At 38.9% G+C, this 19,365-nt stretch overlaps 1 protein-coding gene across 12 annotated transcripts in view; it reads left to right on the forward strand.

The window, feature by feature from the left end:
- The first annotated feature begins 13,223 nt into the window (after positions 1-13,223).
- LOC148015947 (uncharacterized) overlaps positions 13,224-19,365 on the forward strand; it is a 73,086-nt gene continuing 66,944 nt past the window's right edge. For 6 of the 12 annotated variants that reach the window (XM_087663777.1, XM_087663779.1, XM_087663782.1 and 3 more), the window contains exon 1: positions 13,224-13,402. In XM_087663777.1, the coding sequence (XP_087519903.1) occupies positions 13,273-13,402 (130 nt within the window). In that variant the 5' untranslated portion in view covers positions 13,224-13,272. The remainder of the gene's footprint in view (positions 13,403-19,365) is intronic. The other 6 variants (XM_087663781.1, XM_087663785.1, XM_087663786.1 and 3 more) reach the window with 3 other exon arrangements.

Genomic DNA, 19,365 nt, shown 5'->3' on the forward strand with positions numbered 1-19,365 from the left:
AGGGTCTTTTTATAGGCAAAGGAGAGAGAAAACGGGGGGAGAGAGAAAGAGAGAAAGAGTGATGAGAGAGAACGGGAAGAGAGAGACACAATATGATATATGTTATTTTTTCTTGCCACGGGAGGGGGTTGCTCACAAGTCCCAAGCCCGATAAGGAGCTCCTAACGATCCATTCTTGACGAGAGTAAACTATACATATCAGATGTTGTCACTCTCTCTCCCCCCTCTTTCCTATAACTCTTTATCTCTCTCATCACTATTGGCGACCCCTTCTTGGAGTGAGAGATATACAAAGAGCATGCGATATGTGCAATTTACTCTTGTCAAGAATGGGTCGGCAACAGTTCCTTATCGTGCGATAAATAAAGCCACATGTCCACTTGTGGCTTTATTTTTTTTCTAAAGGACATGTGGCTTTATTTTTCGCTCAAGAAGGGGTCGTCGGTAACCTTTCTCGAGCAAAGAACAAAGTCATAAGTCCCCTTGTGGCTTTATTTTTTGCTCGAAAAGGGGTCGCCGATGACCCTCCTCAAGTGAAAAAAAATCCACAAATTCGAGAATAGAGAAAATGGGGGGGGGAGAGAGTAAAACAATGATGAGAGAGAGGGGGAGAGAGAGAGAGAGAGAGAGAGAGAGCATGCAATATTTTCTTTAATTGCTAAGAAGGGGTCATCGGCAACCCCTTCTTGGGTGAAAAAAGAAAAACACAAGTCTACTTCCGGGTTTTTTTTTTTGCCCAAGAAGGTGTCATTGACACTCCCTTCTCGAGCCCAAAAAAAAAAGTAAAAAGTGGATTTGTGGTTTTGTTTTTCACCCAAGAAAGAGCTGTCGCCCGAAGAGTTCTTCTTGACAAAGAAAAAATCCATAACTCCCCTTCACCCCCCTCTGAACGAAGAGAAATTCCACAAGTTCCATACTCTCTCTCTCTCTCCATGTCAATACACACACACACACACACACACACACACACACACACACAATGTGTGTGTTTGTATGTATTAATCAATTATTTAATTAGATTTGTATTATTCATTTCATTATTAGTAAATTAGTTATTATTCTTAAATATAATTATTTACATTAATACTATCAAATTACATTAGTATTAATCTAAATAATATTAATTATTACTAATTCATTATTGCTAAAATTTTATTGAATTTTAATTCTTGATATTATTTATTTTTAGTATTAATATATTTATTACTAGTAGTAAGTATTTGTATTAATTATTTACATGTACTAATAAATTAATTATAAATATTATTTTATTAAGTAATATTAATTATTATTATTTAAATATTAAATTATTTATTATTATAAACATTAATTATATTTATTTAATTATCAATATTTAATTGGTATTATACCTAGTATTAATTAGTATTATTTAATTATTAGTATTGATATTATTTAATTAAAATACTAATTTTAATTAATTATTCAATATTAATTATTACTTTCTTGTAATTAATACTAATATTTATTATTTAATAAATTGATCATCTAATTTTTAGTAATCATAAATATTATTATTACTTATTATTATTTAATTGATATATTAGTGTTATTAGTATTATTTAATAAATAAATAAATTATTACTAATATTATTTATTTAAATATTACTACTATTATTTATTTAATTATTTAGTAACTAATAAATTATTAGTAATTTAATTATTACTAATTACTCCCAATTAATCAATTATTTAGTTATTATTATTATTATTTAATTAATAAATAGTAATTATTATATAATAATAAAATTAAAATTTAATTGTATAGTAATGATTAATAATTATTATTTAATAAACTAACTAAATATTAGTAATAATTAGTATTTAATTACCAAATAATTATTACTATTATTCTTTAGTAAGTAATTACTAACTAAAAATAAATTAATAATTATTTAATTATAACCATTAACAAAATTGTGGGGGAGTAGGGGTGAAATTTTTTTCCTAAACTCCCCTTACCTAACTCTAACTGACTCTGGTTGTTCACTATGCTACCTGCACCTCCGCTCCATCGTCATCCGTTGCATCTCCCCTTTCTATCCACTGCTCTCTCTCTCTCTCTCTCTCTCTCTCTCTCTCTCTCTCTCTCTCTCTCTCTCTCTCTCTCTCTCTCTCTCTCTCTCTCTCTCTCTCTCTCTCTCTCTCTCTCTCTCTCTCTCTCTCTTAATGATAAAGTGAGTGTTTTTCTTTTAAATTAATTAAATAAAATAACTTATTAATATTAATTACTAAAATATTTAAAATAAATTATTAGTAAAATAATTAATATTACGTGTGCATTAACATTAACATCATTAGGATTAATATTAAAATAAGATAGTTAATATATTAACACTAAAATCATTAATATTAACTTATACATTAACATTAACTTATTAACTAATATTGCAATTCGTTAATACATTAGTTAAAAATAGTTCATTGAAATCATTAATATCAATATGTAATTAGTTTATATTATCATTTATATTAACTAGTGAATAATTTAATTATTTAACATGTTGATTGGTACACTAATAAGTATAATTTGCAATGGCAATGACTACCGTATTCTTGTTAACACCCATGCAAATGGCCAACTACAAAGTACACCGATCCATTACAACAACAACCATGAGGCTAGCCATGTATATGTTCTGGACACCTTGGTCTTACAAGACTATATTGTCAAACAAGGAAATGGGCCTATGTTACAACCTTCTCCCACCATTGACCTCACCTTGAGCCCTTGCAACATTGAAAAAACAACAATCATTGTGGGAAGCCTCACCACCCCCTAAGCATTGTGAAAAACAAAACCATCCCAATCACACTTGATGTGGAAGAGGAGGGGATAAGACCATCCTCTTATGTTGCAAGTGTGGTTGAGTACATAATGTCTTTAGTAGGGGGCTGACACCATGTTACATCATTTACTTCAAAATATGAGTATTATAAAGAGAGTGGAGGAGATCCCACTTTTGTATGATGGCAATGTGGCATACGAGTTTCCACCAGTAGGCAGACAATATACGTCCAATGGAGGGTATGGAGCAAAAGTATGATGGCCACTACTAGACAAAGCCCACATTAACATCGATGGCATTCCCTAGTATTGTTCACCAAAGCATATGCGTCGGAGAACTAGAGTGTCCAAATAGAAATTGTGCTTGTGGCTAGGTCGATTTCTGGGTCCCCAAACTAGGTGGTATGAATAGATATAAGACTGTTCATTTGCTCCACTACCATAGGTCTGGATCTGTCGAGGGTCCATCCTCCCGCTTCCCTCGAGAGAGCATTTTTAATTACCTAATTACCTACCACCTTAGGTTCAATATATAAAAATGGCTTCTTTGAATTATCTTCTGATACAAGTTCGTTACACGCCTTTAATTCATGATACAAAAACAAAGTAAAGCAATCCCTTCTCAATAGTTCCTTTAAGAAAAATAACTTTCTACAATGTTTTCCATTCTAACTAGAATGATGTCAACCTGAAGGTATTATTCTCTCCAAGTTCAGTTCTTAAACTAGTATTGGAACTTCCAAGATACTATCTGGAATTTGAAGGGTAGTTGGCAGTTCGTAAGAGCCTAAGGAGTTTATGACCGAAGCCCCTTGGTATTCTCACCTCCTCCTGCTAAGAGTTCCCTACAACAAGACCTTTCGCATCATGATTGGTCTATACTCACTAACACAAAACAAAAAAGAAAAACCCCTTGGAGTAGGTTTTATTCAGTTGGCCTTGGGGAGGTCTAGTGCCATCAAGAACACTGCCTCAGTCGGCGTTTTGTGCTTATCAGAATACTACCACAGTTGTCGATTTGTACTCAATCATCCGTCTTTTAGCTTGATGATTTTAGAAAAGATTAGTACTTAACTTACAATCATGAACATTTTATTTCAAATGCATTATGCATGAACTTTTAACAAATTTATTTCCAAGACAAATCTTTTCTTTCCAAAAATAATAATATCAATGCAAAACTTAGCGTAAGTGGCAATACCTTCCAATAGTCTTCTCATATTTTTCCTTCCTTGGGATCTCGTTTGGACTGAATCTAAACAAGAATTCTATTTTTGAGAATAACTCTCTTGGTGGACTTTTCTCAATGGAGTTTCATGGGTTCTTGCCCGCGATTAAAAAAATAACTTGGTTAAATTTATTACGAAAAGTATTATTTTGACAATTTTATCTCAAGGTCTTTTAAATACGAGAATTAGTATCCATGTTTATCTATCAGAGGTTTTGTTAGATCAATACAAATCAAAAATATTAAGTCTATTAGGAACACAACACCTTCCTTGTACTCTCCTTGGTACATCTTGTACAAACCCAAATTACCCCCTTGTAATTTGCGATTAAGAATTCCTTTAAAAGATTATATGCAAGAAATAAATAAAATCATATTTTACGAATGCAGCTTTTTGTCACCAATTCATGGGATGATAGCCTGCTAGCTACCTTTGTTATCAAAATATAGTACATGAGGATCCATGACGAGTGATATTATTCCATTTGTAGTAGTCGTATCCATAGCATTGATGGAGATCCCAGTACTTGTCATTCTGTTTATAGTTGTCGTATCAGCAGCGTTATTAGCAGCTCCTACCTTCCGAGACCTTCATAACTTTCTTCTTTGAGGCCGTGGTCATTAATCACAAGATTGTAGAGGGGATTTTTGGCATGAGAGCTTGGGGTTGTTGCAATTGGATTGATGGGGGATGGCAATCACTAGGAATTTAGAAAAATCGAGAAGAGTATTGATTCCACATGGAAGTGGGGTAGAAGGGATAGAGAATTCGATTCCAAGGGCCTGCTGAGTATCCTCCTTATCTTCGTGGTAAGAATTCCCATCCTTGCGCTTCTCTTACCCCACTTCCTCTTGCTCTATACTCTTGAGAAGAGCCTCTTCTCTCTTGCTCAGGCTGCCCTCCAATGGCTCCTCATGCCTTGTATTTAAATTGAAGAAGAAGGGTTGTGGCCAAGAAGAGAAAATCTTTTAGATCATTCCTTCTTTTTCTCCCTGTTCGAAGTGATGTTTACTACCTATAGACTTCTGTAATCGCGGCGTGTGTGATTTCGCAAATCTCTCTTTTTTTGTATTAAATTTCCAAAACTAGCTTAAAAATCACTTGCTTTTTATTACATGACATCCAGTTCTAAAAACTTTCATATCTTTTTAGGATATTTTCAATAAGCAATATCTAAAACATGCTAGTTTTGCCCAAAAATCTAATATTTTGTTGCCATCCATACTATACATATTAACACTAGTGATTAATATGACTCATAACTCTCGTTCACGTTGTAACTTCCGTGAAGGGTGGCTACGGTCCTTGTCAATTAAAGAAAAATATCATATTATGACTCTCGATTTTTTAATAAATATTTTTAATTAAATAAAAATTATTACTTATTAATGTTAGTTATTTTTTACCTTAGTTAGTCTTTAATTAGTAATCTCACTAAATTATTAATTGACTAACTAACTTTCGAACTAACCAACTAATTTTTAATTGCGTGAAAATATTACATCCTTCTCCCCTTAGAGAAATTGAGATGTCCTCATCTCGAGAGAAACTAGGGGTTTCATTCTGGAATCTGTGGGGTAAGACCCATCACGCACTCGTTGCGACACTCTGACCACTCATAAGCATGCAGTCTTTAAAATAACAACTTATTGTATTTGATATATCTGAGTCAGGATTACAATAGAAAATTTATTGTAGTTATATCTCATGAGTATCTTCTAAGTATCTAATAATTTCTTGGTAGGTTCTGGATCACTAAAGCTTGTACAACTTCATTTCTTGTAAGTTCAAGTTCTCTTTGAGTCCTATTGGGACAATTGACGTGGATGTGCCTAATGTTGTGGCACTGGGAGTATTGTTGTTTAGGGTGCTTTGGACATTCCCTTTTGAAATGACCTAGCTCCTTGCAATAAAAACAGCGTGGAACCTTATCTCTTGTGGTCACAAGATTCTTGGTTGTCCTTGGTAGGATTTTCCTCTTTAGACCAAATTGCCCTAGGATCCTTTTAGCAGACCGAAGTGGTCTTTTATCTCGAGAACTCCATTTCTAAATTGTCCTCTTTTTAGATCTAGATTGAGATCCATGGACAATTGGCTTTGCTTGTAATACTAAAGAATACTCCCAAGCTTTGACATTCTGGTAAGACCCAATCTATATTAGTTGAGAAGAAACAACTTGGGAGAAATTCATTGAAAGTTATAACTATCATTCCTTGCTAAAGTATCTTTGATCACTTGTAATTTCTAGGCTCAAAATTTATGCAACTTGTTTTTCTTAGGTTAACTATAGTTATAAGAGTAAGGTTTACCCCAATACAAGTTGTACTACATGCCGATAAAACTTCTAGGATTTCTAATCATCCTAAAGAGGTATAATGGATTCTAGGTAATGAAGGGGGAAAGAAGTGTCTACCAAGTGTAAGAGTGTACACAAGAACTAAGGAGTTACACATAAATGAATATGGATTGAGTTCTAAGAAGAGGAAGTGCATTAGCATTGTGTTTATGTATTTATATGTGCATCCGGGGACGCTTGGGAATGTTTACTTGTATTTAATGGGCATTGCATTCATTTGGGGTTATCCTCTCCCCTACAAGTCAAGGTTTAAGGTCTTTTCTTTCATTAAGAAAGACGAGAGAGATAATTCTCTCACTAAAAAAAACGAGAGACACGATCCTCTGGAAGTGAGGAGAGAAGTGATTTTCTCTTTCTAAGGTCTAAAATGGCACAAGCTTTTGTGTGGAATTCAATCTTAAGGTTGAGGCCCAAGGCAATCTAATGAACTCTCCTTATCTATGGCTCAAGGTGGTTGCATGACCACAAGTGAAGAGTATAGTTTAAAAAGTTATTTTTCTTAAAATAGACATGGTGAATCCATTTTTAAAATATCTCGCGATAGAAAGATGATCTCTAAAAATGGTTCGTGAGGGTTATTGAAAACAACAAGAACTACAACTTTCGTGTTAGACGTTTTTTCATCTGAGCAACACACAAAGAGATATCTCGAAATTGATGATGCAGAGTAGGTCTTGGAATAGCCACATCTTGCATGAAGATCAACCTTTCCAATCTTGGCACTCAAGTCTCTCTCCAAGAAGAGAATCTCTTGAAAGCCTATAAAAGAGGAGGCTCTCCTTGGGTGTGGGAGAGGTGTAGGAAGCATCACTCTGCATGCATCCAAGAGGAGAAGAGAAGGTGCAAGTGATGCAAAAGCTCTGCTAAAATCAAGTGCTGTGGAAGCTCTGCTAAAATCAAGTTCCAAGAGGAGAAGAGAAGGTGCAAGAGCTGTGAAAGCTCTACTGAAATCAAGAGGAGAAGAGAAGGTGCAAGTGTTGCATAAGCTCTGCTGAAATCAAGCTGTAAGAGGAGATCCCTACAAATATGTGTAGGAGAGAAGGAGAGACTCAAGAAGGATCAAAAGGTGCCAACTTCTAAGTTGTGCAAGTGTTAGCCGGTTGTATATCGTGCAAGGAACCGTGATCTTGTTCCCAAGATCTACAAGTAAGAACTGGTTTATGTGTAACAGAGGAGCTTGCTCCTTGTCAATAATATAACTCCATGGGGAGGGGGGGACTGACCCATCTTCTAGTCCCTAGTGTGTTGTCAATCTCTCTCTCTCTCTCTCTCTCTCTATATATATATATATATACATATATACATATATATATACATATATATATATATATATGTATATATATATATATATACATATATATATATATATATATATACATATATATATATATATATATATATACATACATATATATATATATATATATATATCGCCAGCATAATATTCACCATATATATTTTAAGGATATAAGAAAGTCGAGCGTGTATCTCGGATCTTATAATAGTGACTAGGATACAAGAGTCATGGGATACACTGAATCTGATTATGCAAGGCATGTAGATAGCAGGAAGTCCACCTCAAGCTATGTCTTCACTTTTGCTAGAGTTTCTTGGATGTCCAAGGTATAGAAATGCAAGGACCTCTCCACTATTGAGATCAAGTATGCTGCACTAAGACTTGCAAGGAGACTCTACCTTGGCATGATTGATGTGATCCTACACTACATTCTGATTCTATAAGCGCTATTTAATTAGCAAATAATCCAGTCTTCCATGTGAAAATAGAGCACATTGAGGTGTGTTACCACTTCATTTCAGAGGTCACTAATGATGGGTTTATTGACCTTGTCAAGATCTCAATTGACCAGAATCCTATAGACCTACTCCCGAAAAGTCTCTCAACGGAGTGTTTTGCTTTCCTTAAGAGGTTGATGGATATTGGATGAGATGACATCTATTTCTCATCCAATTGTATTGTATATACATGTTGTACTTTTTTCTTTTCACTACTTGTTGCAGAAGATTCGCCTTTAAGTGGGAGGTTATTGTGGGTAAAAGCACATGTGCCTAGCCACCCATGTATTAGTTGCATAGACAATACCCACACACCTGTGCACTGTAAGTGGTAGGCACCCATCACAATTACTTTATTCTTTCTTATTTTAGAGACATTTGAATAAGAGAAGGCCAGTCACACATTGTGACTATTGGAGTTCTCATATCCGCTCTCTCTCTCTCTCTCTCTCTCTCTCTCTCTCTCTCTCTCTCTCTCTCTCTCTCTCTCTCTCTCTCTTGCTCCTTCCACCATAGCTCTTGCTTCCGCTCCTCATATGCTTCCACTCAGGGATCACTCCCTTCATTTCTTTTTTATATAATTAACAACAAAGTTTTGACATGTGTAGAAGATGAAAAAATTCATGAGGGTGGACCTACAATGTCAGAGGAGGCAGCACTTGCACATATGTACACAAACATGGCTTATGAACTTTGTGTATGACATGCTACATGGCATGGCTTTTTAGAAGTCAATTTTGTATACATGCACAAGAGAAAGGACACAATCTTAGATTATAATGCAATTTGTGATAACCTTGCATTACTAGCACTGAATTCTCAAAGACAAGTCGTGTGTTGGTAACATTCTATTGAGGAGGGGAGATTTTTAAGAGCAAAGGTGACATATTTAACTAAACCTCTATAATGACAAAAGCTAAGAGAGCTCTCTTTGTTTTATAGCAGTACATATGTATTCTCACATTCCCTAATGTCAATCTATAGCTACCCCCAACAACCTTGAAGCTTATTGTGTTTGATGTAAATGAGGTGCTTCTATATAGGCATTTGAAGCAAAAGGATTAATTCCTAGCCAAACCCTTGGAGATAGGTAGACACTTGGGTTAGCTTGCAGTCATGCCTTGCAAAGTTTCCAATGAAAATACACACATTTTTTTATATTACTACATGGAGCTCAATGAAGAAGTAGAACTCAGGTGAGCTACTTCAAGTCATAAGAAGTGACTACATAAAGCAAACTATGTGTGCACCACAATTTGTGTTTTGTAGGTGTAGGATACTTCCCATAACAAAATGAGTATCAATAGAAGATTTGGCCTTCATTGAAGAATTTCCAGACATCATCATTGACTGTGATTCCCTTACCTCAGCCTTCATGAAAGAGTCAAGCTAAGCCACATTTCTTAAAATGTTTCGACAATATTGATGAGTAACCACACATTAACCCTATTGTGACATTTTTTGTGAACGATAATATAGAGAAGATGCAAAGCAACCCATCTAGCTCCTTTATATGTCTACCTATATTTGAGGGAAATACCATGAATACTGTCCTCTTGGAACATATGCTTCCCTATTTGCTAGAGTTAGCAAGTTTTCATGGGGGAGTTCATGAGTTTGTTAGAGAATATCCATTTCATCCTTTATCAATGGAGCTAGATTGAATGCTAATGTTTGCAATAATTATGTTTGTTTGCTTTACACATTGCAAATCTCTAACTTGCAAAACATAATAGATTCTATTTATTATTGTGCAATATATTTATGCAATAGTGTAATGTGAAATACGTGTGTACCAAAAGATGCACATAATATTTTATCAAAATATACGAAGCTAAATTTTATAGAGATTTTAAAGCAATTGCAAGGGTCTATTGTCAATGGATACATGAGTTACACACACACACACACACACACACACACACACACACACACACACACACACACACACACACACACACACACACACACACACACACACACACACACACACACACACACACACACACACACACACACACACACACACACACACACATGCATGCACGCACGCACGCACGCACGCACGCACGCAGAGTATGCGTTTGTGTGTCTGTGTGTGTGTGTGAATGGAAGAAAGGAGAATCGGTGAGTGAGAGAGTTGAAAGGGGGGAGGGAGGGGAGAAAGAGACAAAGAAGTGTTGGCCATGTTAGTGGTCATGGTACTAATGAAGAGGAGGAGAGGAAGATGTGGAGGTGGTACTAATGAAGAGGAGAAGAGGAAGATGTGGTGATGGAGGTGGTGGTGGTGAAGGCAATGGTGCTAATATAGTGGTGCTTGATATATGCCCATTAAAAAGTGAGGAATAAGTAGACTATGTGGAATACAAGAGGTTGCTAAAAAAAGCTCTCTCCAAAAACTCAATTCTTGTACACACTCCCCCTAAAACTGTTCTTTTTGTGATTGTTGCAAAACAAAGATAATGAGAGAAGGGCATGGACTAATTTCAAAGGACAATCATTTGAAATGTCCCATCAAAAACTTAAACTTTAAATACATACCAAATGCTTATTGTATTTAGCATTTTGTGCATGAAGGGTATGAGTAGTAGAGTCAATATAGAGCTATGATGAAGTTGTTTCATGTATTTATGCATGTGCACTATTGTTGAATTACATGTTAAGCCTATTGTTTAATCTCTAGTGCCTCACATTTGTCGCTTAGGAAAAAGATATCAAAACTACATGAATGGTACATTTCTTGACAATATGCTAAAGAATATTGCTTGGGAGCATTGAAGAGAGCTATCTTGCTGCTATAGCAAATGAATGCAAGAAACATTGCTTGTTAAGTCAACATAAAGCTAGAAGAGTCTAATACATTTACAAACATTTTCCATTCTATAATGGCCATTCAAAATCTATCAAAGTTCTTATGAGGTCATAACACAGGGTGCCAAACAAGGCTTAGCCCATCAATCATGTTGAACACTCAATTGCTCTCAAACAAACACATTTTTGAAAACTATAACCAAAGTGAGAACCACACAATGCAAGACATCACAAAGCTTTGTTCCAAGTCTCCTAGGAGATGTCTAAAAGCCATACATCGTAAGATTACTAGTGATTGCATGCTAGAATTTTCATAAAAAGAAATCACTTGCTATCATTGTCAAATTTTGGAAATCAATAGAGGTGATTGATTGAGTATCCAAATGAGGAATTCAAATTGATTTTGTTGTTTTCATCAAGAATAGTATTTGCTTTATGTATACATGCATGCATCCATACATGGGTGCATGTGTGTGTGTATGCTCGCTTGTGCACAAGTCACTAATTTTTGCAAATCAACATAGGTGGCCACTCGAATATTCAAACAAGGAACTCTCTTTAATTTCATTATTTCTATTGAGAATTATATTTGCCTTGTATATGCATGCATGGATGTGTAGGAGGGATGAGGAATTCAAATTGATTTTGTTATTTTTATTGAGAATAGTATTTGCCTTATGTGTGCATTTGCATCTATGCATGTGTGCGCGCGTGCGCGCGTGCGTGCGTGTGTGCATACTACTGAATTTTGCAAATTAATAGAGGTGGTTACTTGAGTATTCAAATGAGGAATTCTCTTTGATTTAGTTGTTTCGATTGAGAACCATATTTGCAGTGTGTGTACACGCATGGTGCATGTGTGTATGCTATTAACGATTTCCCATTATATTTTCTAAGTAAGGTACATAAAGTTTTTAAATAGTAGAATCATATACATCACACTTAAATAAATTTTTTTGGGGATTTTTGATATCTTTACCAAGTTATCAATGAAGGGTTCACAAAAGCATGACAACTAGGGGGCAATAGAGTGATTGTCAATCATGTATTGTATTGTTTTAAGGACTTACAAAATCCAAAACATAAAATAATATGCATGGCTCAATTATTCAACTCATCTCACATAAAGCTTATATGTAATACATATGAATTTGTATAATAGCTTGGAGTGGGTTACAAAAACGTTTATTTTGTGTAAAACTATCATTAAATTGAGGTTGGTGGGGGGCATCACCTCGTTGACCTCTTTATCCTACTTCTTAGCCAAACAAGTCTTTTAGTTCGAGCAACCATGAAAAGACCATCGACTCACTTTGGCTAGTCTTTCTCAATTATGTCGAGTTAAACTTTTTGTACTTTTATGAAAAAGTAGGCTTCATACTAAATAGCCAATCACCTCATCTTAAGGGCAAATTCGCAAGTTATTCTAAGAATAGAGTTCGGGGAGCAATTTTCAACCTAAGAAGGCACAAGGTGTTGATGCTCCTCTAGTAAACAAAACAACCAAAACAATGCATGATTTGGTTGTTAGCTTTAGCCACTCCAAAATGTACACTATACATACATACATACATGTATCTGTGCGCAATGGTTGATGTGTAGAGCAATTGCATTGTTGTAACCAAGAGAGTACATCGACTACAATTGCTACACCTTAGAGTGCACAAGAACCATTACAATAGCATGGCATAATAAGCAATGCTAATAAACACACTAGAGTTACCTCAACATCTTACATTGACTTGTACCTTTAGGTTTTGATCTTCCAAAACACGCGAGCGATCCACACCACGATATGAGTGTGAGCAATATTGCTCCTTTGGCCTAAGACAAGCGTTCACTTCCTAGAGTGCACGTTGACCCCCCATTAGAGTAGCATCTATGCTATTAGTTAAGGAGAGGTGGGGGGCCCTGGCGTGGAGTGCCTAGTGCCATTATAAGCAATGCTAATGAACACGAGAGAGTATCTTCCACGTGTGAGACGCATGCATGTATCTTTAGACCTTTGTTTTGATATACCTAAGAGGGAAGCAATACACACCACAATTTGGGCGTGAGAGGGAGTAATATTTTGGGCCCAAGGCAAATGTCTAGTCACTCGTCTCTTGCCTGGGCAACTTCACTGGACAGTGGCCTTTGGGGAGTGATTTGTGCCACGTGGAAAGCCAAGGTGAAATATGTTTGACCCTCTTCGTTTTCTCCTTCTCTCTGCCCCCCTCCAATCATCGCCCTTCTCCCCCCCTCCCCCTCCCCCTCCCCCTCCCGGCAGTGGAATAATGTTCCGCCAGAACACACAAACGAGAGAGACACACTCATGCGCACCGTCTTCATTTCTGAGAATGCGAACAGGGTTTGTCAGGACATCCATTGGTCGCGTCTCTCTCTGGTGGTTCTTCAGGTTCGCAGGTCGCTCGTTTAGCTTTCTGGCTTATGGTCTCCTTTTCAACCATTAATTACGCTGTTAGGCGTACCCATTGTCACGTTGATATGAGAGAGAGAGAGAGAGAGAGAGAGAGAGAGAGAGATGCTTCGGTGGCAATTGAGCACCATCGAGTATGCGGGTCTTCTTACCAGGGATGATCTGGCTCCTTGGCATGCTGCGGGCTATCATGTGTGTGTGTGTGTGCGTGTGCCGGGGGGGGGGTCTTCGTACAAGGGATGGTCTGGTTCCTTGGCGTGCTACCCGCTATCAAGTAACGGAATCACGGCGTCTGACATTCAGTAGTCGAGTGACTGTCTCCCTCTCTCTCTCTCTCTCTCTCTCTCTCTCTCTCTCTCTCTCTAACGTATATACATGTGTGTGTGTGTGTGATGCAATATTTTTGATGTAACATATAGCAGACAAGATTTTTGAGCACTGATATGCTGTCTTCATTCTAGCAGATTGTGGTGATAATGGTAGTTCCATTATTGTGGACTACCTTCGCTTTTCTAAGTCCCCCTGCCCCTGCACTTGTCTTAGGGAGGAAGGAAATAAAAATTGGTTTCTTTTATGCCATGCCGAGGGCTTCACCTACATTCCCATAGAGAACACCCGGTACTTAATAGTCATGCATTGGAGGTATGGTATGGTACTCTGAGTACCCAAGACAGCCCATCCAAGGAAGTTAAAAAGTGACACTTTTACATAGGTTCCAACACAAGGGCGAGTTCTTCAACGCCAACAGAAGGCTGAGTTCTTTAGGGCCAGAGACTAGTTCTTGAGCACCTAGTAAATATACTCTACAACACTCTCTCTAAATCACATAGGATCAGCTGCTGAAAGAATTGGATGTTGGAATATCCAAGATGCATCATAAAAAAAGGTTTAGGCTTGCAAAATTGGATAGCCTTGGTGGTTGCAAAAGCTATTCCAACACCAAGATACGTTTCTAGCAGTAAAGGTTGTCTCACAAGCTCTATGGAGAGTTGCTCGTGATTACTTTCTTGATCTCCACACTTGAGACCAATGGACATGTATGGAAGAAGTTGTTGGATCAAGAACTCGGACTTGATACCCACTCTAAGGATTCTACTCGCAAGTTGCGTATCATGTATGCATGAACTCTTGAATTTTTTTTGGTAAGGGTCTAGCACTTGCGCTTAAACAAGTGAATATATAGACCATATTTTGTGTCCAATAAAGTGTGAGAGAGTAATATGAGCATAACCCTTGCTTCACTCTCGTTTTTGCCTTTCTCTAGTTAGAATTGTTTGAGGGTGGGATCATTTGAGGGCCAGTTTATCATCGTAGTACATAAGAGCCTTTTATGTGGGCCATTGCTAGGCCTAAATTGAAGCAAAACGGTGACCTTCATATGGTCTTCTAGTGGAGAGAGTGACAATTGATACCATATAGAACAATGAGATTTGACTAGTAGCACATATGAGACTATATGAAAGTTTTGTGTGGCGCTTGTGAAATGTGCAAGAAATGTGTTTGAGATTGTGCCATCTTTATGCTCAGTTGTTTTGAGGGCTTATCCAAGTCTTATTGTATTTAGTTTCATAGTCCAACTTGAGGTAGCTAAGACACACACGTGTGTGCCCATGCAAAGAGGGAGGGTATATAGGTATAGAAAGGGAGATTTGAACCTAGGTTAGTGGGTTATTAATATAAGTGGCTTACCACTAGGGTAGCCACTTGATTATTGAAAAATAAGGAGAGAGAGGTTGATAAGTTGGCGGTGGATGGCAAACTCCAAGATTTGGCTTTTGCTAGTGGGGCTAAGCTTCTTGGATAGAGTAGTGGCCTTTTGGAGGCTTTTTGGTTTGGCCTTGGGCCCCCACATTAATGCACACAAGTCCACTCTCATTAGTTGTACAAAGAGAGGCTTGTATATTTTGGGTTGGCAAGGTGGGATCATTTCTTGTAGGAAGATCACTAGACACTTGGGCTATCCCATTGGAGTGGATGTGGCCCCTTGGGCATTGCTCGATTGGATAGTTTTACACATTTGTGACAAGTTAATCTATTGGAAATCTCAAGGTTGGCAATTACACGTATGGCTCGAAGTCTCATAGATCGTGGTGATCAATATAATCTCTACATCTTGCCTTTTGCTTCCTTGGATATAGAAGTCATTGTAGGAATTGGTGCAGTCCATCCATCTTACGTTGTAGAAAATGCAAGAAAATAGTTTTAGGTTTGGTATGGGTGGCAACATATTGTCATACCAAAGCGTATGGGTGGAGTTGCATTATTGGACAACAAGAATCATATGACAGCTTTGTAGATGGCCCTATTATAGCTCTTATGGGAGCAACAACATCCTTTGGCGGACATTGTTGTGGCTTTCATTAAGTTAGGTTGGCATGCCACATGGTCATACTGGAATTCAAGCATCGTGGTGACACATTTGTTGAGCTAAAACATGCTTTATAGCTGATTAGCATTTTTTAACAATCCCAAAACACGCTTAATTAATGAGAAATGCAAAATTGGTGCAGGGTTCAAGAGAGTATTAGTGGTCCCCTAAAGCTCTAATTTTTTGGGGCACCCTTCAACATCTATAAATAGATAGGCTGCCTACCATTCAACCTTATCCTTTTGTGCAGGTTTCTCACTCTATCGTGTAGATTTCAGCCACCAGCCACCTACCATTTGTTATCTAGCCATCACCGATTGCAGCCCATCACTATCCATCCCTAGGCGGCTTGTTTTCAACCATCGCCTTGCTGTTTGGAGGTCTCCATTTGTTGCATCATCATAGTGTTTTCAGCTTCTGGTGCCAGGTGAAAGGCTACTGCCATCTCTTCCACCGGGTAAGTGTTGCAATACATGGGTTTTTGTTGTCTAGCAGGCTGTCTATATCAACAAACACCTCTCCTGTTGTCGCCTCAGATCCTTGACACTTTGGTGATTAGCATTTGGTGTCTCCCGCACTTTGATACTTCGACTAGTGGTTACAACACTTGGGATCCGTCTTCGGTGGGCGTCACTCTTGGACACTGCATTGCTTTGCCCTTGGGCATTCTGTATACTCTTACATTCATTTACAACATTCATTCACTTCAGAGTTTCTTCTCTTTGTGCTTGTCTTTGTGTTTGATTTTGGAGTTTTTGTGTTTTGTGTTTTGCATTTAGGGTTTGAGTTTTGCTTGTTGCTGTTTGAGTCTTTGTGTTTGTCATGGTCATACATGCTGTGTTTCCTTAGTGCTAACCCTAGCATATCTTCACATGGTATGAGAGCCAGTGCTCTTCTAAAGAGTATCCTGCAATGATTGTTGAGGCTAGTTGTTGTGCGAGACTCACATGTGACTTGATTTTGACTCATAATGCCTCAGGCGCCTTCTTCTAGGGATCCTATAATGCCTTATCAAGATTCTCTATCATTGGAGGCTCTGAGAATATGGTCTGGAGAAGGAGGTAGACACACCTTCACCTTTACCATCTTCTTTTTCTCGTTTTTGTCATCTTATAGATAAAGAGTTTGAGGAGTACTTGCACATTACGTACAATTCGGTTTATACTTCTCCAATGAGTATGACTACTCTGTTTGGACCGATTGGTGAGATTGGCCATCTCCCTGATCTTGGAGGGACCTTGACATTCGTTGCTTGTGGGGTGATCCATCTTCTTTATCATAGCCAAACCTTGTGTGAGGTTCGTATAATCCTTTTGAGTCATATGAGCCAAGATCCTCTTTTGTTTCTCCTTTTGATGTGCAGGATTCGGATGGTTTCGAGTATGATAACTTTAATAGAGGAGGCTCTTGAAGTAGACACCCTTCATTAGGTATATCTCTACCATCTGTTTCATTTGAGCACATAAACCACACTTCTCAACTCCCTCCCATTCCACCACTATCTTCTCCACATTTTGATCTACTCACATCCTTCTTTCAAAATCTTGAATTACATTCCATTTCTGCCCAAAGCACACTAGGGGTGGATCTTTCATCTCCACTCCTAACACTTTCTCTTTCTCCATCCCACCATCTACCTACCCTCAATTCACTCCACCTCTTGGTGCATCGTTAAAGGGAATGCCACCTTTAAACATTGTACCTTGCACATACCCCCACTTTATGACGTCCTTCCACTCTGGGACGGTTGCAGTGGGTATTCCCCTCACTACCTGCAGACACTCACAAATCCCCCACATGACATTTCAGACGTAAGCATATTCATCCTTTGCTTATGGATTGTCATCACATATCCCTTGGGTCACTTCTACGCAAGGATTTCCATTCTTTGCTCCACGTGTCCCTATCCCTCTGTTAGCCTGCTCTTCTTCAGTCTGTCTGTCATCTCCTGGTTGTGAGCTCCTGTCAGAGTCTGACAGGAGACAGAGGAGCTCTGTCAGTGTGTTTTTAGGCTGCTTTAGTCAGCATGCAGCCTTGGGCATTTTACAGCCCAATCTGGGCTGTTTCTGGGCTGACTGCCCATTATTTTGGGCAGTCGGCCAGATCTGGCCATAGTCGGACCAGATCTGGCTGGTCTGCCAAATCTGGCCAGGTCGGCCAGTTTGGCTGGTCGGCCAGTTTGCTGGCTGGGGGCTATTTATAGCAGCTCCCCCAGTCAGTCCAGCATTCACTCTCTGCAGATACAGCACTGCTCCCTCCGTCTCCGTCGCCGGCATTGGTGCTGCCTCTGCTTCCAGTCTGTCCTGGTTCCCTCACTGACGCTCCGGGCTGCGTGCAGGGACTGTTCTGTCCATTCCAGTGTATTCAGCATTCATCTCAGTCAGTGCAGACTTTCTTCCTTCATTCTCTGCTTCCTCTCTCCTCTCCTCTGTGTTCGTGTTCTTCTTTCGCTGCGCACTCTCACATGGTATCATCGCCTGATTGAGAGCACGGAGGACGACCTTCAGGAGAGAAATACCTTACTGCTGCTGCCAACAGATCCACATCAGCCAGGCGATTGCTTCAGGCGGCTGCCAACAGGTCCCTCCCAGCCAGGCGATTGCATCAGGAGGCTGTACAGCCTGCGTTTGCTGTACACAGGGTCTGCCACGTCATCCAGTGACGCAGCAACCCTGCGTTTGCTGCCAGGCGACCTCTTCTGCTGCAGGGCGACCTTCCTACAGGCTGCGTTTTGCTGCTCTGCAGGTCGCTTCTACCCCAGGCTGCTCCTTTCCTGCAGGTGACCTCTGTCTGGGCTGGTTCCCGGTACTGGTGGTCTCTTTTCTGGTGTTCGACATCAGATCTATTTGCGTTTTGCAGATCCAGGTGTTTATAGGCACTCTCTGCCTGCGTCTTGGTGGTTGGTGACCACATTGCTGGTCCTATTTCGTCAGCGGCACAACTTTCTTTGGTATTTTGCAGATTGGAAGATGTCTTACCAGTTTTCAGGCTTTGAAGACTCAGAGGATGAGCTTCTTTCTCATCATTCCTCTGAGCGGAGGCGGGACTATCGTGAAGTTCGACATCGGGAAGACCCTCCTCGCACTCGTCCTTCTTCAATCCATGCATCTCAGAGGGTTCCATCTACTGCGAAGGTTTCTTCAGTGAAGACTGCATCAGATGTGCGGATGCCTTCCTTGATTCCCTCTATACAGGTGCCGATTCTCCCTTCCTTTCCGAAGGAAGACAAGTTGGATGGTTCCAACTACTCCCTATGGTCATGCAAGGTGGCTTGCATCCTTGATACCTTTGATCTGTGGGAGCTTGTTTCTTCGCCCATCGACCGACCCCCCGTGGATTCGTCCGATGGCACCTCTATGGACCGTGCAACCTTATGGGATAGGCTCAACTCTCGAGCCCGTTCCTTTCTTTTTATGAGTCTCCATGATTCTGTTCTTGTACATGTTCACAGGTTAAAGACCGCGGCGGAAGTATGGACAAAGCTTGCGTCTTTGTATCAGCACAAGACATTTGCCCACAAGATTTCCCTGGAGAAGAAGTTGCGGATGCTCAGTCTTGATGGTTCTTCTTCCATGAAGGAGC

This window comes from Lygodium microphyllum, chromosome 23 (assembly GCF_053477565.2).
Source record: "Lygodium microphyllum isolate KBCC chromosome 23, Lygodium_microphyllum_v1.1.10, whole genome shotgun sequence".
NCBI classification, from domain to species: Eukaryota; Viridiplantae; Streptophyta; class Polypodiopsida; order Schizaeales; family Lygodiaceae; genus Lygodium; species Lygodium microphyllum.